General features: G+C 48.0%; 1 protein-coding gene across 5 annotated transcripts; it reads left to right on the plus strand.

The window, feature by feature from the left end:
• Positions 1-371: 371 nt before the first annotated feature.
• Positions 372-16,322, plus strand: IKZF4 (IKAROS family zinc finger 4; the record flags this gene model as incomplete). Of its 5 annotated transcripts, XM_080935268.1 has the most annotated exons (9): positions 4,911-5,086; positions 6,119-6,155; positions 6,815-6,912; positions 8,175-8,275; positions 9,470-9,730; positions 10,402-10,569; positions 13,643-13,792; positions 14,524-14,655; positions 15,559-16,322. In XM_080935268.1, 9 exons carry the CDS (start codon positions 4,911-4,913, stop codon positions 16,320-16,322), a joined length of 1,887 nt encoding a protein of 628 aa, XP_080791394.1. The 5 variants fall into 5 exon arrangements, with proteins under 5 accessions (XP_080791398.1, XP_080791396.1, XP_080791394.1 ...); XM_080935270.1 differs by lacking the exons at positions 4,911-5,086; positions 6,119-6,155 and adding an exon at positions 391-411; XM_080935269.1 differs by lacking the exon at positions 6,119-6,155 and having other exon boundaries at positions 5,000-5,086.
• Between the last annotated feature and the right edge of the window lie 6,454 nt (positions 16,323-22,776).

Consider the following 22,776-nt stretch of genomic DNA (forward strand, 5'->3'; position numbering starts at 1 on the left):
TGTTAGATAGATAGATAGATGTTAGATAGATGTTAGATAGATAGATGTTAGGTAGATAGATAGATGTTAGATAGATGTTAGATAGATGTTAGGTAGATAGATAGATAGATAGATAGATAGATAGATAGATAGATAGATGATAGATAGATAGATGATAGATAGATAGATAGATAGATAGATAGATAGATAGATAGATGAAAGGTAGGTTGAAGGCATTTATAGGTCTGTAAACGTCTATTTCCCAGGACTAAAAAAGGTATATTTTTTGTTGTTCCGATCTTTAGATTTCTTGTTTATGCCAGAATGTGGAAGAGTCCCCAGCTGTGGCTCCTAACAGCAAACCTTTTCTCTTTCAACAGGAGCTTCTTAAGATGGACATAGAAGACTGCAATGGCCGTTCCTATGTGTCTGGTATGCCTTCTGTATGTTCCAATCAGGCGGACGTGAGAGCAGACATGGGTGAAGGCAGACAGCCTCTGGTCCTGGCACACGCTCCTTCTTAACTAAATGTCAGTCTCAGTTGTCACTCAGTGTGGTAGTGTTTGCAGTAGTTTGCAGTGCTCTTGTGGTTCTCATGGGTTGTTCTGGTCTGGTTTTTTGAGACAAGGTTTCTCTGTATAGCCTTATCCTAGAACTAATTCTGTAGACCAGGTCGGCCACACAGAGATCCTCCTGCCTCTGCCCCTCCAGCGTGAGCCACTGCCTGCTCCCTCACGGTTTTATATCTCTAACGGTGGGTTTTTTTCTATGCTTCAGAGTGGGAAGGGGATAAGAGTGGATGAAGTGGATGGTCTGAAGAAGTAGATGAGAGGAAAATGTGCTTCTTGTCCATATGTTCTGAGGCCACCAGCCGAGCATACGGTTCTGTTCCATCCGAGCAGAATGCACCACCTTCGCAAACATTGATGTGGGGAGGAATAGTAAATAAAATAACAGGAGCCATCACAGACTGGAGAACACCTCCCCCACCGCTTCTCAGTGCCCACCTTATTATATGGTCCAAGCTGATCTGGAACTCACTATGTGACCACAGGCTGGCCTCAGACTTGTAATTCTTCCTATCCGGCTTCTGAAATAAAATACTGAGTTACAGACATGAGCTACCATGTTACCACCCCTACGGAATCCAGCATAAATCAAACTTTTTTTTTTTTTATTTAGAGATGGGTTTCATCATGTAGCCCTGGGGGGCCTGAAACTCTCTGTATATCGAGCCAGGCTGGCCTTGAACTCATGAAGACCCACCTGCCTCTGCCTCCTGAGTACAGAGGGTAAAGATATATATACCACTCAAGCCAGATGTAATCATGCAACCCTATTACTTGGTAAACTGAGGCAGGAGGATGAATGTGAATTTGAAGCCAGACAAGGCCACAGAATCAGACCCTGATTCAAGGAAATAAAACCAATCTGGGTTTGATGGCTCAGAACCAGCATTTAGGAGGCAGAGGCAGTCAGATTTCTGTGAATCTGAAGCAAGGTTGGTCTACAAAGTGGGTTCCAGGCCAGCTACATAAATAAATAAATAAACAAGTAATAACTGTCACAACTGTCTGTAATTCCAGTTCCAGGGGGTCCAACACCCTCACATGGGTATGCACGCAGGCAAAACACCAATGTGCATAAAATAAGAATAAATAAATTTTAAAAATAAAAAGAAATTAGAAATTAAAAATTTCAAAAGTAAGTAAAAGAATCACTCAATATTTTAAGAAGTTCTCCATGTGGCAAGTCAGGGCTGTGTGTGGTTATCACTTGGGGGGTGGGAGGAGGGAAGGTAGGTGGATTTCTGTAGGTTCAAGGCCTGCTTGGTCTATATAGTAAGTTTCAAAACAGCTTGGGTTACATAGAGAGACCCTGTCTCAAACAAATAATAATAATTGATACAGTCTGACCTCAGCCAGGAGGCCACTGGTTTGCATCCTTTAAGGACAGTGATAGATAACCCAGTTCTCATCCTCCCCAGACCTGTTCCCCAAGACAGCATGTGACAGGCTGCTCACACCTGCCAAATATCCGTACAGAGGGAGAAGAGATCATTACCTATTACAAGAAGGCACTGTAGAAGTATCAGAAACAGTCAGGTTTAATACGTTAAAAAGAAATGAGGGGAAGAGAGTACTGGGGTGCAGCCCTGTAGGAGGAGAGGACAGGGGTACAGTCCTGTAGGTTCCTTGTCTGACATGCACTAGGTCCTGTTTGACCTCAGCACTCTATAGGCCCTGGTCCACATCTGCCATCCCAGGGTGTGAAGTCAGGAGTTTCCTCCAGCCAATTCTCTGAGTACAGGAAGAGCCTAAGACAGAACTGGTCATTTTTGTGTGTTTATAGCCTAGTCTGCCCTGTGCTTGCTAGATAGCCAAGGCTAGACCTGAACTCCTGGAGCCCCTACCTCCACTCCCAGAGTGCTGAAATTATGACTGTGTGCTGTCCAGTCTGGGTTGAAAGAAAGTTAGTCTTTAAGATTTTCTTTTAACTATTAGAATGTTAAGGCCAAAGAAGCAGGTACGATAGCATAAATTTATGATACTAGCCCATGGAGGCTAAGGTACAGTCATGAATTCTAAACCATCCTGAATTATATAGTACGACCCTAACTCAAATTAAAAGTAAAAACGTTGAGTCTTGCAAGATGGTGCAGAAGCGGGCAAATCTCTGTGTGTCATTCAGGGCCAGCCTGGTCTACACAGGCAGTTCTAGGCCAGCCAAGGACACATCACAAGACCTTTTGTCTCAAAACAACGACAAAATATAGTAAAGACTACGATGGCTGTGACCTCGCCATCGCGGTAGAAGCAGGAAGATGGTGGATTCAAGGCTAGCGCCTTTTTCATGTGCCAGAAAGGCACTGTGCCACCATGGGAATCAGCTGTGAGGTATTTCATTTACTTTAAAGTGGAGCCAGAAAGGAATTATTGACAGGTACCAGTGTAGAGAGTGAAATCAGTCAGATACACATGAGAATCACCGTCTTCCTCTGCGTAATGCACAAAAAGATACCGACTCAGGAGTCGGCTCAGGTACAGGTGGACAGTGTCTGTCAGTTCAGGTGGAAGAAGGCCCTTCTGAGGAACCAGCCAATTCTCCCACCTCCAGTTCAGTCAGGCTTTTTCACTGCTGAGCAACAGGAACACGGACGACCCGGTTAGCGCTGGGTGTTTACTGTCAGATGGATAGAATCCAATCCCTGCCATAAGGAAAGCAATCGAGAAACTGTGAAGGAGGCTGGGGAAATGTCCCATGGGCTCTTCTCGGTAGCATCTCTGGAGAGTGTTGGACACTAGCGGGAAATTTCTGAGGCTGTTTGCCTCACTGTGCTATAAAACCGAGCTTTACTTGCTTAAGGTGGGTTGGTGAGGCCTGTTGGAGAAGTGGACGCAGCACAGATGGTCTCTGAATAAAAAGAGAAATCCACACCAATCCTGTGTGTTTTGAGAACCCTAGATATCAGCAGCCACCTTCAAAAAGACAAAGTCAGGGCAGGGCTGGGACATTAGGGCCAGGCATGGCCAAGTGGGTACATAATAGGGCATCTAAGAACCCATTACTGACCTCCATCCCTCTCCTGGGCTGATCCAGAAACAGAGTTGTCCCCAGTGTCTGGCTTTTTACTAGCCTCTTCTTAGGTGACCATAGCACCCTGCCTTCCCCGCTCACTGATCACCTGATAAAGGGAAGTCTCCTGTTCCACTAAGGGATGTTACCATCTCATAGAACCTGATTCTAAAAGCACCCCCTCCAGCTTCCTTTCTTAAAGTACAAATAATTCCCATGGGAAGAAATGAGGGAAAACAAGAGTCCACTCATTTACAATACAGATTCCCATCCTACCACCCCCCACACACCGAAAACAGAAACTATCTGAGTTGTTCAAACCAGACGGAGCAGTGCTTTTCCCGAGTATCCTGCTGCCGTGAAACATTTAAGAGAACCTAAGGAAAGAGGGGTGCAAGGATTGGCAGCCCAAAGTTTTAGGGCCCCACCCATCCCCAAATTCTTGGAATTAGAAAATGCAGTCTTCCAAAGTAGGTCAGCTCAGCAGTGAGCAGTTCCTCAGGAAGGGAAGGGAGCAAGGGCCTTATTCTGATAGAGGACAGATTCATCCAGGACTCCAGGAGCTGGAGCCCCAGAGGCACAGGAGAAAGGGAAGACAAGGAGACTCAACCAGGGATTAGAAAGAGCTCAGGGTCACAGACCTCCACTAGTCAGAAGGGAAGGGGGATTGTCAGAAGGAGGGGTAGATGAACAGGAGCCCAAGTCCGCTGGGGGAGGATCTTTCTACCATTTCTAGATCCTGGACGATGCCCCTGTGTCCCGGGCTCCATGACCTCTGGGGGCCTTGGCTTTCCTAGCTGGCAGAGGATTGGGCCTTCCCTGGGACACCCCCTTCCTCCTCCCCACAAGCCTGCACCTCTCTCTCTCTCTCTCTCTCTCTCTCTCTCTCTCTCTCTCTCTCTCTCTCTCACACACACACACACACACACACACACACACACACACACCTCCCTCTCAAGCATTTGTTATGCAGTTCCTCTTTGTCTGTTGGGCAGGAGGGCAAACACATCTGCCTTCCCTCCCTTCGCACCCCCACTCCCACCCCTCCACTGTCTTAGAAAAGAGATGCTGTAGCTTAGCATCCCCACACACACACTACGTTTTCTCCTGCCCCCTCTCCAAGCACATCCACACCTCCTTCCCTCTCCCTCCCTCCCACCCTCTCTCTCTCTCTCTCTCTCTCTCTCTCTCTCTCTCTCTCTCTCTCACACACACACACACACACACACACACACACACACACACCACACACTAGGCTCTCAGCACATACACATACACCCTGGGCTGAGTGTGAGTGGTTCTGCCGGCTGCAGCCGTGGGCCCCTGCTCACCGTGCGGCCGCCACTGCCTGCGAAATGACGGCGATTCCCCTCACTTCCAGGAATCCACGCTTCCTGGAAGGTGAGTGGCTGGGCTCACCCCTGCCTGCCACCGAGACGCAGACATGCACACACCACCCTCACTCCCTCGCCGTTTCCAAGGCGGCGGCCGTGTTCGCACCCCAGGGTCTCACCGGCAAGGGAAGGATAATGTAAGTTCAGGCAGGAGGCGGCTAGCGAAGGGGGGAAGGGGGGGCTTTGGGGCTAGGGAGCCAATTCAGTAACTACTCCCGAGCCTGAGGAGAGGGAGAGGATGGGGGCTGTGTGTGTAGCGGGGGAGGGGGCGTTCCTCCTTACACTTGGGGAGGATGGGAAAGAGTGCTTGGTGTTGCTAAGCGAAGCCGGTGACTTGGACAGTGGGAGCTTGTGGTGACATCTTGATTAGGCCTTGGGGACAGAGGTAGAGCAGCCAGGGGTGGAATGCCGAAACAGGCCTGGGTGGGAGTGGATACTAGAAAGACTTGAGATCGGAAGAAGAGCTTTGACAGCAGATGCTTCAGCCTGGAACCGACATGTGAGGGGCCTCAGCCTCCTGCCCACAATAGAGCCCGGGGTGGCAGTCTTTCTTTGCTCGTGCACTCACCGGTCCCTGATAGCAGGCTAGCATCCTGCTACCTGGAGCCCATGGTCAAGAAAAGAATGCTGGTGAAAGAAATCCCTTGCAGAGAAGTGCAGAGGCTTGCAGAGCTCCAGGCTATTCCCCAGAGGCTACCACTCGAGGGATCCAGGAGAGGGCTGGTCTCCTTCGGTGTGTGAGACGCTTAGCTTGCCGAGTCGGCTCCCCATCCCTTCCCCGCCTTTCTGCCCTTTCTCCGCCTCTTAGTTGCTTTGCTGTGGACCTCATGATTTAGCTTTGCTCCCTGGAGGTTCAGCCGATCTATGATGGATGGCTTTGACCAAGAAAATGTCTCTGATACCTGAGAGCAGCCTTAATTCTTGACTTTGACAGTCTGAGATTTCTTGGAAGTCCCAGGCATTTGAAATTCCCTCACTGGGGTTTCCGAGGCTGAGAGAGGAACTGATGAGTTTCCCAAATCTGACTTTTGTGCCTGTCAGCCCCAGGCTAGAAGTCTAAGTCCCCGGAGCCCCACAAAGACCCTCTGGCCTTTGACACAGATTCCTTCTTAGATTTTAGTGCCTTGAAAGTAGACTTGAGTGTGTTTTCCCTCTTGCCTTTATCCTAGGGATGACAGCAGCTTCAGAGAGCCTCTGGAGTCACTGGTGCGCCTCGAGGCTCCTACTTTCTCTCCTGTTTCCAGCCCTTCATTGGGAGAGCCACAAAGAATGCTTTTCCCCTCAATGTCCCTAAGCTTCCCTTTAAGAATATCATTTCCCAGAAAGCTAGCCCCTAGTCTTAGAGTCTGGGGCCAGATATGGATTTCTAAGAAGCTCATTTTAGGATCAGCAGGTCCCTTCTTACTAATACTGGGTGATTTGGAGTAGGTCAGCACTAATCTTTGAAAGGAATAAATAGGGTGTGGTGCATGCACACAATCCCAGTATTTCAAAGGCTGAGGCCGGGGGATTGTAAGTTTACTTAGACTTTTTCAGCCTATCTAGCCGTCAAGCCTCAGTAAACTCTGTTGAAAGGGCACGTGTTAAAACTGGACCCAAGTCTACAAGTCTTAAAGGTCCCGAGCTGCTCACGTCATGGTTTGTGTCTGGTGCTGACTTAAGGCAACTTCTTAAGAAAACCGTTGCTCGCCTAAGGAGCCTCAGAAGGGGGAAATCAAATTCAAGGCATAAGGCTTTTTCTATAGATGGTGAACAGGGTTCCTCAGGCTTCCGAGGAATAGAAGGGGGAATGGGACTTTAGGAGAGGTTGTGATGGGAAATGGTCCCAAAGTCCTGAGTGGTTGTTTTCTTCCCACTGACCAAAGCTGGAGAGGGAGCTCTCAGGAGGGTGTGCTCCGGATTTCTTGCCTCAGGCCCAGGACTCCAACCATTTTATAATGGAATCTTTATTTTGTGAAAGTAAGTATGTGCATAGCTGGGGAACTGGGTAAAATACTAACCTAGGTGAATTAGGGATGAGTTGTAGGGTCTTGGTCTCTCTCTCTCTCTCTCTCTCTCTCTCTCTCTCTCTCTTCCATGTTTAGGCCTTGTGTGCATGTTCATATCAACAGATAATATAGATGGCTGTGATGTTTATCCCAGTAGGTATGTTCTCTTTATGTGTATCTACATGTATGATCTGTGTGTTTATCTACATGTGTTTTGATTCCATTCATATCTATGTGCAGAAGGCTGTGGGGAGGGGGGATTTTTGAAGACACTCATGTTTTCAGGTATGTTATTAGATTTAGAAAAAAAACAATTTTAAAACAGCATTTTTACAAAGTGTTTTGTTGACAAGTTGAAACCAACATGTGTAGGATAACCAATATCAGCTCTGGAGAGAACTCCTAATATAAAAATGTGATTGGACTTGGATCAGCTAGAAAGCTTCTAGAGTATTCAGAGTTTGACTGAATTTAGAAAGTCTAATGAGCCCACCTCACCCCCACTGAGGCAGTGACTCCTCACTGGCCAAGCAGTAGCCAAGGAATTGGCATTTATCTTGTTTGTAATCCTATCCCAACTCAGCCACTACCAGTTTAGACAAGTAATATATTATCTTTTGTGTCTCCTTATAAAAAATTGAAATAATATTGTAGCACCTATTTGATAAGGTGATTGTGAAGCTTAAAGGGGAAGTCCCAGCACACAGGCTAACACAGGACACAAGTATCCAGTCGGTCAGTATCAGCCTGATACAAGTATCCAGCCAGTAATTAGTAATTAGCTGCTATCATCATTGCTGCTGATATTATCAATAGATTCCTGACACTTCCAGATCCCTCTCCTACAGCTTCCAGAGCTGCTCCTGGGAGCTCTAGAGAGAGCAGTAGGTGAAAATGTCCTTTACCACCGGCTCAGGGCCCTGCTCTACCCTGGCCCGCCCAGCCCTGGGCCTGTTTCCTGCAGACTTAGGCAGTGGGTGATGCTCTTCCCCTCAGGCACAGATAAAGGTAGGGTAGGCCAGACTGCTGAGTTCACTCACGGAAGTCAGAGTCAGCACGGGGCACACGGCTGCTGGGGCACAAGGTAGGGCGCTCAGCATTCAGCCTGCCTTGTACATGGCTGTTGAACAAATCTTTGTGATATTTAACTCAAGTTTTTCTTAAACATTAGGTAGTGGACTGTAGATGGCTTCAGCCCAAGCTTTTTACCTGCCATCCATTCTCTCCTCCAAGGTAGCGGGGACTCATCTCTGGAGAAGGAGTTCCTTGGGGCCCCAGTGGGGCCCTCGGTGAGCACCCCAAACAGTCAGCACTCTTCACCTAGCCGTTCGCTCAGTGGTAAGTGCGACCTTCTACCCATGCCTGGCCCTAGGCAGCCCCATTTGGCCTACAGTTTGCCTTCCCCTGGCCACCATTTCCGCTTTGTCCCCTTCTGGTTCCTGCTCAGAGATTCTCAGGGCGGGAAGGAACCTTGAACCTAGAGCCGTCTTAGTTTGTGGAACGAATGAATGGCTAACCCCAGCCAGCCGCCACCAGCAGGACAGTAAAGTTAAAAAGTGTATGGGTGACATTAAGGTAAAGGTTCCAGCTGGGTATGGTGACACACGCTTTTAGTCCCAGCACTCAGGAGGCAAATGTCAGTAAGTCTGAGCCCAGCCTGGTCTACAGAGCGAGTTCCAGAACAGCCAGGGGTACACAGAGAAACCCCGTCTGGGTCCGGGGTCAGGGGCAGGGGAATAAAGGTTCCAGAAGACAGAAATGTTCATTGGAGTAGAGAGAGAGGCAGAAAACGCTCCATTCCACTTCTCGGACCAGACAGGGTCCCCCGAATGCCCCTCCCCAGCTGGCTCTAGATCTGTGACATTCTCTAAATGGTTGAAATAGCCAGGAATGTAGGTCAGAGCCAGTGCCAAAGCTCCTCCCCCATGTCCCCTCAGGTTGCTGGGCAGAGACGTAGGGGGTTCCATCTCATAGGGAGGATAAGGATACCTGTCTTCCAGCATCATTTTGCTTTTAGCCTGCTCTCCCCTCCAGTCTCCCCGGGTCTGTTTTCTAGCCTCTGTGCTGAATTCCTGCCCAAGACAAACCTAGGCATCTTCCTTTTTCTTTTTCTTCTTTCTTTTTTTTTTTTTTTTTTAATTTTTATTTTCATTTTAGACAGCATCTTACTATGTAGCCCTAGCTGACCTGGAATTCACTATGGAGACCAGGCTGGCCATATATACTTACAGATAGATATCCAACCAACTCTGCCTCCCAAGTGCTGGGATTAGAGACGCTGGCGGGCCACCCACGCCCACTCAAACAGCGTTCTTAGTGAGTGCAGGCAGCCACCTCTTCTGCCCAGTAACTGAAGACAGCCTATGCGCACCCCACACACTCCATTGTTTTCAGTTCAGATGAGACTCTGGGATCCTCACCTGAGATAATAAATAGGCCGCTGAAGCCCCAGTGTTTGCAGTCAGGCACCCTGTTGGATTATCGCAGCGTCACTGGGAATGGTTGCCCCCTTGTCTTTATTCTGACCCCCAGCCAACTCCATCAAGGTGGAGATGTACAGCGATGAAGAGTCGAGCAGACTGCTGGGGCCGGATGAGCGGCTCCTGGATAAGGATGACAGTGTGATTGTGGAGGACTCGTTGTCAGAGCCCTTGGGCTACTGCGATGGAAGCGGGCCAGAGCCTCACTCCCCTGGTGGCATCCGGCTACCCAACGGCAAGCTCAAGTGCGACGTCTGCGGCATGGTCTGTATTGGACCCAATGTGCTCATGGTACACAAGCGCAGCCACACTGGTAAGTCCAAGGGCCTCATGGGAGAGCACTGGGTGGGGGTGGGGCTGGGGCTGGGAGGCATCGCAATGCTGAGACTCTGGTAGCGAGGAGGCTGAAGAGCCCCTCTGGAGAGCTGCCGGAGGGTACTCAGAAATAGAAGGGTCAATCGGAGCGTGTTTCCTAGATGACAAAAGAGAGAAGAAAAAAAAAGGGATATAAGCCCCCTCAGAATGTCTTCGACTCCCTTCTCCGCCATTGTGACAGAAACGCTACTATGTTTTTCTCAAGATGTAGAGAAAAAGTGCTGGGATCTCTAGGGTTCTTGCTGCTTTAGTGTAGATTGGGTGTGTACATGTGTGAGCCCTTGATCTCAGCACTAAAAAAGGTTTGCAGAAGTGTAGAGAGCTTTTGGTCCAAAGGGACAGAATTCTAGGGCCTTCTCATCTGCTTGTTCTCCTCAGACACTGACTCCTGGGTCAGACTGGACTCTGAGCTACTTAGAGTAATAGTCTTTTGGTAGGTCTTCTACCAAAGTTCTGGTTTCAAGTCACACACCTGTAGTCCACGTCTTTCCAGGGTAAAAGGGCCCCCAGGTGACCCCTATAATGTAGGCCTAGTGTGTGTGGCACCCACTGCCCCTCCAGAATGTGCTCAGACACCCCTCATGCCTGGACCTGTTTTACTACCTGCAGGGGAGAGGCCCTTCCACTGCAATCAGTGCGGTGCCTCCTTCACACAGAAGGGGAATCTGCTGCGTCACATCAAGCTGCACTCGGGGGAGAAACCCTTCAAATGCCCCTTCTGCAACTACGCCTGCCGCAGGCGTGACGCACTCACTGGCCACCTCCGCACACACTCAGGTCAGTGACTGGTCAGCGGGAGCAAAAAGGTACCCCACATGTGCAGAAAACGGTGCCTCAAGACTGTTCCCTGGAGAGGGATAATATAATGTCTGTCACTGAGGAGCAGACAGGGCCCTGCCGTGCTGACTTGGTCTATGTGGGAATCTTCACTGGGGTTTCTTACTGCCACATTCTGTGCTGTGAAGCAAAAGGAGGTTTAATAATGTCCCTCCCTTCTCCCTGACCTCTGTCTCTAAACACCATGATGCCAAGCGATCCGTCACCTCCAATTCTGAGCCCTATAGGAGGCCCTCTTCCCACTCTCTTTTGCATCAGGGCCTGTTCAGGGCCTATCCCTACCACCATATTTACCCCAGTCCTACCCCCGATGTACCGGAGACCTTGGGCAATCACCGTGTGTCCTCCCCTCTACTTTCTAGTGTTTCCTACAAATATATCTACGTGCTTCCCAAACTGGAAGGACAGGAACTAGGACCAAATAGGAAAAGACTGTCTCATTTCTGCTCTGCATCCCAAGAAGTGGTCATTTTTTCCCAGGCAAGAGCAAGTCCAGAGAGTACCCAGGGGTCAGTGGTCGAATGGCTACTAGGGAACTGAGGCAGCAAGGCGTTCGTCCACTCATGACGCTGGGTCTACCAGTACCCGAGAGATGGGGGAGGAGGCAGGAAGGTCATGTAGTCAGTCAGTCTGGGCTATATGAGGCCCTGCCTCAAAATAACAACAACAACAAAAAGTGAAAGATTTTAAGACAGTGTCTGTGAAGGTACTGGAGAACTTTCTAGATATTTCACCAAGTTTTGGACTCTTGGCTAGACTGAAGAAGAGGCCAGATCCAGAGACTTGAGTTGGCAAGGAAAAGGGAATCTGAGGATTGAAGAGAGGGAAGGTGAGGCAGAAAATTAGTGCCATCTGCCCATCTGTCCTCAGAATCTTTCTTGGGCTCTTCTCTTTTCCTCGGCACCACTGGATAGGACTTAGGGGCACAGAGAGGCACTGTAGTGCCTTTTCTGCCTCATCCAGCCCAGTTCCTAATTGGGGTCCTCTTTGTCCCTCTGATTATCACTGGTTTATGCTTTGTAATCTACAGAGAATTTATCTTGTGTTGCCTTCTGTGATCATAAGAATTTCAGATGCAGGTGTGAGAGTTTCAGACACACATACATACACATACATGCATATACATACATATGCACACATACACACATATACACACATATACACACTTATACACACATATACACACACATACACACATACAGCAATGCAGACACACATATATACATGTACATACATACACACAACCACACATATGCACACATATATATACACATAGAGACATGAAGACACACATATATGCATGCAGATACACACACATACACATACAGACATAAAGACATACATACATACACACACACACACACACACACACACACACACACACACACACACACGGCAAGTATGCTACCAAATGAGCCAAAGCTCTAGTCCAAAGGAAATTTGTTTAACAGGAAAACTGATGTTGTGGAAAAGGAAATGTATGTTGTGGACTCTGCCTAGCTGGCCTTCATCAAGATCCCATGGCCAAAATACACACTCCTTTTTCCCAGGAAAGGGAGACTCCCCCTGCTTGCAAGGATAGCTTAGCCCCCCAGAATGCCAGGTTTTTGTTTTTTGTTTTTTTGTTTTATTGTTTTTTGTTTTTTTTTTTTTTTCTTGAGAAAGGGTCTCACTGTTTACCTCTGGATAGCATGGAACTTGCCATGTAGACCTGGCTGGCTTCAGACTCACAGAGATGCAACTGGGTTTGCCTCCCAAGAACAGGATTAAAGATACTCACTACAAGGCCTGGCAAACACACAAACCCTTAACAAGATCAGCTGAGTAGATTTCACATATTGTTCCACGGGAGATTGGGGGGAAAGCAAACTTAAGTGTAGGTCTGTCTCTGTGAGATGTTTCCTGCTATAATTCATTCCCACTGTAGGGAATAAAGGGCTAGAGGACCCTCTCCCAACATGTCTAACCCCAAGGGTCTTGGGTGGAGAGGGCCCTGGTACTCCCTTCATCTCTTAAACATCTCTTCACTTATGGGTGAAGAGCAACGTGGCAAAGGTCGATTTAGGCGTAGCCTACAGAGACATATGTGGAGTTGAATAATAATCAATCTCCTAGCAGGCCTTCTGCCGCCACACTGCTTAACCTGCTTAATGGTAGCAATAAACACAAATATATACAAATATACCTGTTCCTCTGAGTTTCCTCCTTGAAAAAAAATCTCCTCCCAAGAGTTGTGTTTAAACAAGTTACCAATCTGTTTTTCCATTTTTTTCCTTTAGAGCTCTATAACAGGTTCTTTTAAAAACAACAACAACAAAAAAAGCAAACTCACTCTCTTTTTCTTCATCATCTTTTACTTTGTCTCTTTTTCTCATCAGTTTGGATCTCTTGGGGGGGGGGGTCCTCAGTACATCAGTAGTGACAGAGGAAAAAAAAGGTCAGTAAAACAGACAAGGGCTGGAGGTTAATTATACAAGTAGGGGCTAACCACCGCTGCCCCTCCCACATGGGCAGGGCTGGGGCTGCCCTTTCTGATGCTTCAGCCCGCCAGTTTCCCTCCAACCCAAAGCAGAGTGCTTGCAAGCAAAAAGTCCCCTTGTCTGATAAACAGCTATTACACCCGCCTGCCACCCAGAAAGGTTAAACCACAGTCTGAGCCCCAGACTCTGAGATCCTGGGGTGGGGCTGTGCACTTGGCTTAGCAGGGAAGAGCCCCACAAAGTCCTCCCATCTTTACTTCCTTTCAGAAGCGGCCAGAGCATCTAGAATCCCACTACCAGCCTAAAGGGGTGTGCCACGAGTCTCTTCCCTTAGCTGCACATTGTCCAATGCTTCCTCAGATTTACTTCACCTTTTCTTTGTTTTAAGTGGAGTTGGGAAGAGGTCAATCTATCAATCAAGTGATCATCGTTCTTTCCTCTGCATGCCACTATGCAGTTGCTCCCGCAGGACTCTTCCGCGCCCGGTACAGGGAGAAGTTTCTCTCACGCTGCCTCTGCTCTTTCCTCCACAGTCTCCTCTCCCACCGTGGGCAAACCCTACAAGTGCAACTACTGTGGCCGGAGCTACAAACAGCAAAGTACCCTGGAGGAGCACAAGGAACGGTGCCATAACTATCTACAGAGTCTCAGCACTGACGCCCAAGCTTTGGCTGGCCAGCCAGGTGGGGTTGTGGGTCGTACCATAGGGGAGCTGAGTGTAGGGCCAGCCAGGTGGGGGTGTGGGTCGTACCATAGGGGAGCTGAGTGCAGGGCCAGCCAGGTGGGGGTGTGGGTCGTACCATAGGGGAGCTGAGTGCAGGGCCAGCCAGGTGGGGTTGTGGGTCGTACCATAGGGGAGCTGAGTGCAGGGCCAGCCAGGTGGGGTTGTGGGTCGTACCATAGGGGAGCTGAGTGCAGGGCCAGGAGCTCAGGCAAGGGTTATTCTAGCACCTCTTCCCACAGGGATGAGGTTGCACTTAGTGAACCTTCCAAGCATCCATTCCTGAGCACCCCATGAGTGACCAGCACAGCTCTGGGGCAGGTCAATAGGGGGATCCAGACAGAGGAAGTTTGATCTGTAAGCTCAGGCTAGCAGGAGAGAAAGCACAAAGAATAGAATATAAAACGGTTAAAAGTATTCGATTGTCAGCAAATGGTCTGGTGTTCCTGGAATGGGCTTCAGGTAAAGACCTTAAGGTGACACATGCCTTCAATATTGGCACTTAGAATGCAGAGACAGATAGATCTCTGTGAGTTCAAGGCCAGCCTGGTCTATCTACCCTGTGAGTTCAAAGCCAGCTCAGTTGCGTGGGTGTAACCTTCCTTGACTACTGGCTGGCTGGTTTTCTCCAGGCAAAGGCTGCTGGGCCAATGCCACTTTTACTCAGCAAATCTCACCCGCCCCCCACCCCAGGTGATGAAATCCGTGACCTGGAGATGGTGCCTGACTCAATGCTGCACCCGGCGACGGAGCGGCCAACCTTCATTGATCGTTTGGCCAACAGCCTCACCAAACGCAAGCGCTCCACCCCACAGAAGTTTGTAGGTAAGAGTTCCTGTTTGAAAGGTGATAGCAGCTGTGAGCCACAGCTCAAATACATCACAGTTTTGATTGCCATTAAACCAGAGAGACCTGGAGATTTGATTTGTGGGGGGAGGGGGAGTGGATGAGGAGGGAATTCATGTTTCAAGAATTCATGTTTCAAGTTGGGGGAACAGCACAGTCTTGCAAGTATGAGAACCAGGATTTTCAACTCCCAGAACCTACCTAAGAATGCTAGGCATGGTGGCTAGCACTGGGGAGGCAGAGAAAGAACAGTGCCCTGGGGCCCACTGACCAGGCAGCTCAGCCTAGCTGGTGAGCTCCAGGCCCATGATAGATACTGTTTCCAAGATGGTGGGTGGTGGTCCCGGAGATACCTAAGGTTGTCTTTTACCCTCTGCTTATATGTACCTCTATACATGCACAGTGACAAATGGGCACACATGCACACACACACACACACACACACACACACACACACACACACACACACAGGAGAGAGTAGAGAATGATCAGTAATGAGACCTGAGCTTTTCCATTCTTTGAGAATAACAAGGACTTCAGTCTAGATGCTCTGGTCTTAGTGAAAGGAAGCCAACTTGTGGTTCTTTGTCTTGCAAATGACATCTCTCTGAGGATCTGAAATTTTTTATTGTGATGACTTCACAGAGAGGCCTTGCTCTAGGAATATAGCCTGCCCCCTGGGCCTGACTCTTGAATGAGGTCTCCTGGAGCTATAGATACATCTCAGTGGGAGAATGTATGCTTAGCACCTGTGAAGCTCTGGGTTGGGTCCCCAAAACTAATTACTAGCTACAAAAAGGATACTGTTACATTTAGGTTCCTGGGTTAGAAAACAGTCAGGGTTCCTCAAACAGAACACCAGTGAGACCTGTTCCTCCACAGGTGACAGGCAGATGCGCTTCAGCCTCTCAGACCTTCCCTATGATGTGAACCCCAGCGGTGGCTATGAAAAGGACGTGGAGTTGGTGGCACACCATGGCCTGGAGCCTGGCTTTGGAGGGTCTCTAGCCTTTGTGGGTACAGAGCATCTTCGTCCCCTCCGCCTTCCACCCACCAACTGCATCTCAGAACTCACACCGGTCATCAGCTCTGTGTACACCCAAATGCAGCCCCTCCCCAGCCGACTAGAACTTCCAGGGTCCCGAGAAGCAGGTGAGGGACCCGAGGACCTGGGAGATGGAGGTCCCCTTCTTTATCGGGCCCGAGGCTCTCTGACTGACCCTGGGGCATCCCCCAGCAATGGCTGCCAAGACTCCACTGATACAGAGAGCAACCATGAAGATCGGATCGGCGGGGTGGTATCCCTCCCTCAGGGTCCCCCACCTCAACCTCCTCCTACCATAGTGGTGGGCCGGCACAGTCCCGCCTATGCCAAAGAGGACCCCAAACCACAGGAGGGGTTATTGCGGGGCACCCCAGGCCCCTCCAAGGAAGTGCTCCGGGTGGTGGGTGAGAGCGGTGAGCCCGTGAAGGCCTTTAAGTGTGAACACTGCCGCATCCTCTTTCTGGACCACGTCATGTTCACCATCCACATGGGCTGCCATGGCTTCAGAGACCCTTTTGAGTGTAACATCTGTGGTTATCACAGCCAGGATCGCTATGAGTTCTCTTCCCACATCGTCCGAGGGGAACATAAGGTGGGCTAGAAACCTTTTTCCCCCCAAGCCTGCTCTCAGCCCCGCCCCCATCCCACTGCCCCACCTACAGGTGTCTAGCCCAATTCTTGTTACACCCTAAGGAGTTTTGCGTTGTAGCCCCATCCACCGGCCACCTCACTTCACACTTGACTCTGACCATCTTTACCTGTTCCCTTCTACCCTGATCGATCTGAGCATCGCAACAAGACAAGTCTCTTGCTTATATTTTTCCTTCTAACCTCTCTCCTGGACACATTCGCTCTTTTAATTAACGACTTTCCCTTGGCCTTTTAAATTTTACTGCAATCTCTGGCCACGCTTCTACCCGTGGCTCCCTTCCGCTCTAAGCCTAGATTTATTTTGTTTTACTTTATTTTGTGGATCCCACATCCTCTGACAGCTCCAGGGGTTGGAAGCTCCTCTCAGTGCTAAGAGAGGGTAGCTTCTTGCTTTAATCCTCACCCTTATTTATCTGATCCTTCACTTTTGATGCTGATACCTCCCAACGGCCCCACCTTAGCTCTGTGGCATTATTAGCTCCTCTCTGGGACCCTTCAACCTGGCACTCCATACCTCTTGTGCCCACTCACTTTAGGCAGCTTGCACTATTCTTAAATGAATGAACAATTTCCTCATCTGCAGGTAGGAGGGGCTGTAAAAACTCTCCCCAGGCACTGTGGACTGAGGGTCCTCTTGACCTCACCTGGGAATCCGAGCTCCCTAAAAACTACATTCAGGATCTCCCTCTAGGATGTGATACCACCCTTACCTCTCCCTGGCTCATCCCTCAACACCACTCTGGTCTCAATTTGCCACGCCTGTCAGTGGTAGCTTTTCTCTCCTTGGAACGCCCCCATTTTATATTCTCAGGGGCTAAGGCTAGGTCTGCAACCCTCTCTCGAACACTCTGAGAACTGCTGGTACCTAGCTGAGAACCAGGGCATGGGAAAGGGAATGAGTAGAAATCTCTCCTCCACCTTTCAACTTCCCTCACTCCGGTGACCTTCCTAGGCTCTCAGGGACTCCTCCTGTCCCCATCTTGTGAGAAACCAGTGGGTTGCTGCTCAATGACCAGGGGTCTCTCAACCCCATCAGTCACTCTGCCTTGTTCCTCTCTCTCTCCCCTCCAGCAGGACCCAGCGTCTCGTTCCCAGACTCCTGGGCCCTGTCATGATCAATGGCAGGGAGAAAGGGATGTTTTTTTTCTCTCCGTCAATTGCAGTATAACCAAAAATTGTCCCAGGATGAATGACACATGTGTGCCCGTCCACCACTCAACCCCTGCCCTAGCAAGAATGGGACGGACACAGCTGGGAGTCACCTCCACTGCCCTTCCATATTTAGCTCCAGACACAAGGCAGGAGAGGCAGTCTTCTCTGGTGATCACAGAGACTCTGGCCATTCAGATAATGGAGGATTCGTGAGACCCTGCAGGAGGAGGCATAGCTCCACTGCATGTGGACGTCTCTATAGTCCCCTGCCTAGGCCACAATCACCCCACTCTCTGCTTCTTTGAAATCCAAACCAAAGGCTGTTTTTCTATATTTAAAGAAAATAAGAAAAGGAAAAAAAAAAAAAAAAGAAAAGAAAAAAACCAAACATAACACCTCATAAGTTATAGTCTTGGTCTTCCCCCTCCCTTTCTCTCCCTTTCCTTCCATCTTCCTTCCCGCCTGCCCTTTCTTTATCTCTTTTGCCTCTCCTTACTTTCCTCACACCCTGTTAGGGATGCTGAGAGGCATAAGAGGTGGGCAAGCTCAGATCCTGGGACTGGGGCTCGTAAGCATTCTAAAGAGATCTACTTTCCCCTATCATGAGAAAGGTGGTGGGGATGAAAACCACTTTCTTCTCTTCCTCCTTCGATGGCACAGCTTCCCGAACAGACCAGATTGGCAGAGAGAAGCTTTGTGGGGGGAGTTCTTCCCTGACGAGGTAGCAATAAGCAGGTGCTGCCAAAGGCAGAGAAAGGGTAGGAGCTCTGAAAGGAACGGTCCTGAGAGAAGGGTCTTCACAACAGAACCTTGGCACTAACTCCTTGGGCTGGCAGCACAGCTGAAGTCACTGTCTGGGCTTCTGAACTATTTATTCTGGTTGTTGAGCCTCTTCCCACTAGACCTGCTTCCACCTCTTCTGTGTCCCCCATGAATTTGAGGATACCTCAGAAGGACTAGTTCCTCCAAGGCATTCCAGCCTTAGAGCGCCCCACCCTCCCTTTGTTTAGTCAGCCTTAGCACCTGTGACCTCCCAGGAACTACACTCCTAGCTCCTCTGGAGGTTATGCTAACACCCAGGAGAGCTGAGGCAAAAGGGACAAGACCAGGTGCTAGGGAGGAGGGGGTGATAGTCCCTCTCCAGCCCACCGCTGCACTTTAACCAGGGTCTTAGGTACAAAATGCTACTTTTCAGAGCCTTCCAGCTCTGGAACCTCAAACACCCTCATGCTCTCTCCCAGATCCTTTTGCATAAAAACAAAACAAAATGGAAAAAAAGTAAAGAAAAAGAAAACAGTAACAACAAAACAACAACAACAACAACAACAAAAAACCCCAACAAAACCCACACAGAGAAAAGAGGTGTTCTCTCTTTTTTTTATTACTTTTCAACAACACCACAAAATGTGGGGGGAAGGGAGAGAATTTCTAAATAGACACTTTTCCAGACCTGTGTTTGTGTGTGTGTGTGTGTGCGAGTGTATGTGTGTGAGCACACACTCGTGAGTATGTATGTGTGCGTGGTGTCAGTCAAGCTGCAGATAGAATTTTATAATACTTCTGGCAGCTTCTTTCCTTGTGTACATAATATATATATTTTTAATCAGAAATTATGAAGATCAGAAATAGAATAAACACAGAAGCAAGTGCAATACCACCTCTCCTTCTCCCCAGGGTTCCTCTGTAGCCTATTCGCTGTCCCCTTTGACCCTTGCCCTTTGACCTTGTGTCTCTTCCTCTGGTTTCTGACCTTGCCTCCCTTTCCCTCTTTTTAGAGTTTTTCTCCTTTCTCAAAGGGAGTTAAACCAGCTTTTGAGACTTACTGCAAAGCATTTTGTATGTGTAACATAATGTAAGTAAATATTTGTGTAATAGAGAAATACTACTGTAAGTTTTGTACTGTACTGGCTGAAGGTCTGTTATAAATAAACATGAGTAATTTAACACCCGTTTGTTCTTGGAGACTCCCTTTCCCTGTTTTCCTTCTGGGAGGGAGGCAGACTTTATACCAACTATTTCTCTGTTCAAGATGTAGACAAGTCTAAGACTGAGAGGAAACCAAACAAGACTACTGAAGTCATTGGTCTAGCAGAACAGATTTTTTCTTAATTTTAAATATTTATTTATTATACATTAGTACACTGTACCTGTTTTCAGACACACCAGAAGAGGGCATCAGATCTTATTACAGATGATTGTGAGCCACCATGTGGTTGCTGGGATTTGAACTCAAGACATCTGGAAGAGCAGTCAATGCCCCTAACCACTGGGCCATCTTTCCAGCCCCAGAACAAATTTTTTTAAAGACAGGGTATCTCTCTTTGTAGCCTGCCTAGCCAGGAACTGACAGAAATCTACCTGCTTCTGCATCCCAAATTCTGAAGTTAAAGCTGTGGGATTCCATGACTAGCCTGTATTATTATTTTAATTTTTTTAGATTATACTTTGACTATAACATTTTTCCCTTTCCTCCAAACCTTCTCATATACCTAGGCCCAGTTTCTTTCAGATTCAACATTTTTTTTCTTCTTATAATGATATAATGATATCGAATTATTATTATTATACATATGTATATACATAGATAACATGTATATTCCTAGATGTAGCCTGCCCAGTTTGTACACTGTTACCAGTATGTATGCCTCAATGTTTACTGTTTGCTACAGGAAAACCAGTTGGTGAGGTCCTCCCTGGGGGATCTACCTCTCTATTTACCCCTAGCTTTCTTCAGTTGCCTACAGTTCTTTGTGTAGGACTAAGGCTCCATGGGTTTTTCTCCATCCAATTTGATGTGTTCTTTGGTATCATCCTCGTTCAGCCTGCATTTGGGCCGCCGTACTGGTAAGATTATATGGGTGTAGTTTCTTATGGTGCAATCTCACGGTAAACAGCCCATCCTCTGGCTCTTGCTTTTGCCCCCTCTTCTGCAATGTTCCCTGAGCCTCAGGTGCAGAAGTGTTTTCATAGTCATATCCATTGGGACTCCACAACTCTGTGTTGATTGGTTGTGGTTTTCTGTAGTGGTCTCCAGCCGTTGCAAAGAGACGTTCCCTTGACAAGAGGTGAAGTGGGTGTCCGGACAAATGTTTATAGATTGTTGCTAGGGATTATGCTGGCGTGGTAAACTAGAAGTTGTAGCTTCTACTCCCAATAGCCATGACTTCACTAGCACTGAGTAGTTAGCTAGGCTCCCGTGGTCTCCCCCTTACTGACCACCAGAAGAGGGGACCAGATCCCACTACAGATGGTTGTGAGCCAACATGTGGTTGCTGGGATTTGAACTCAGGACCTCTGGAAGAGTCAATGCTCTTAACCAGTGAGCCATCTGTTTGAATGCTGCCCTCTGGCATCACAAAAGCTAGACTTTAAGGAGAAAGCATTCAGTTCCAACCCCGGAGTGGTGTCTCTGTCACGCATCCTCTCTTCAGCAATAACAGGAACATACCTTCCATCCCAGAGGAGTAACCAAGGGCAACAGGAATAGGCTGCATGTTTGGGAATCTCTTGGACAACCCTGGACAACACCTCAAAAGAGGGATTCTCTTTTTGGTGTTGTTTGGTACTGGGGGAGTTTTCATTAGGTGGTCTTTGGCTCTTGGAGGGAGCACCATCAGCCCTGGGTGAGAAGATGCATTAAAAATGTGTGTATTTATGCATGGAGTTATGTGTATTATAGCAGTTTCTGGTAAGGAGATATGATAGTACGGTTTCTTGTGGCTTTTACAGAAATGTTTGTTATTTCATCCACTTCCTTCCTTGTGTATTTACCTCCCTACCCTTCCCTAACGAGTCCCCGAGTCCCTATCAGATCAATTGTATACTGTTCCCTTTTACCTTCTTACCAACTCTTTCTGCGTTTACTTTGATCTTCATCCCTAAGGAGCACCTGATTCCCATTTCCTTGATCGGATCACCTGTACTCTCTCCTAGCTGCTTCCCTCTCCGCTGCTACCCAATTCCCCTAATTGTGGCAATGGTTCCCCTTACTGTCCTCACTTCTGCAGGCATCCCAGGGTGTGAACTCACACCTGAAGGTTTGCAGCTAGGAGCCTCCAATGACAGCGACTTTCCAGGTCTGGGTTACCTCAGTCAGGATGATCTTTTCTAGCTCCATCCATTTACCTGCAAGGTTTATGATTGTGTGTGTGTGTGTGTGTGTGTGTGTGAGTGTGTTTACAGCTGGACAGCATTCCATAGTGTTATATGAACCACATTTTAATTAAATGTTGTTCATCGGTTGTAGGACATTTAGGTTGTTCCATTTACTGACTATTGTGAACAGCACAGCAATAAGCGTGTCTAAACAAGTATCTGCTGTGTAGGATGTTAAGTCCCTCTGGCATATGCCAAGGAAAGGTATGGCTGGGTCATGTGATAGATTTATTTCTTGAAAGTTCTCCACATTGGTTTCCATAGTGGCTGTACCAGATTGCTATCCCACCAACAGTGAACAAATCCTCCCCATCCTCTCCATTACTCTCTATCAGTTTGTTCCATTGATCTTTGCCATTCTGAGCAGAGTAAGCTGAAATCAAAAAGGTGTTCTTATTTTTCTTTGGTTTTCATTTCCCTGATTGCTAGAGATGAATTTTTTCTTTTAAGATATTTCTCAGCCCATTTGGGAGGCAGAGGCAGGCTGACCTCTGGGTTCGAGAGCAGCTTGGTCTAAGAGCTAGTTCTAGGACATTCAGGACTACACAGGGAAACCCTGATTTGAAAAAAACTAAAAAACTAAAAAAAACACAAACAAACACAACAACAAAACAGCCATTTCTTTTTCTTCTTTTGAGAAGTCTCTATTCAAATTGCAGGACCATTTTTTCCTATGGATCATTGTTTATTTGGACTCATTGTTTTACAAGTTCTTTGTATATTCTAGATATTAAACCTTTGTTAGATGTATAACTGAAAAATACTCTCTCCCATCCTGTGGGATTCCTCTTTATCTGGTTGCTTGTTGCTTTAGCTATGCAGAAGCATCTCAGATTCACCAAGCCTCACTCAAATATATTCCTAGGACTGGACAGATGGCTGAGGGGGTTGAACCCTTGTTCGCCTTGCAGAGGACCCAGGTATCATTCCCAACACCCACAAAAGGGTTCACAACCTCTGTAACTAGAGTCCATGGAGGTGGATGGGCTCTTCTGATCTTTCTGAGCACCAAGCTTGCATGTGGTATAAATATACACATTTGGGGAAAACACACGTATATGCAAAATGAAAACAAAAAATTGTATGTGTGTCACAGT

The sequence above is a fragment of the Micromys minutus genome, assembly GCF_963924665.1.
Source record: "Micromys minutus genome assembly, chromosome: 22".
Taxonomy (NCBI): Eukaryota; Metazoa; Chordata; class Mammalia; order Rodentia; family Muridae; genus Micromys; species Micromys minutus.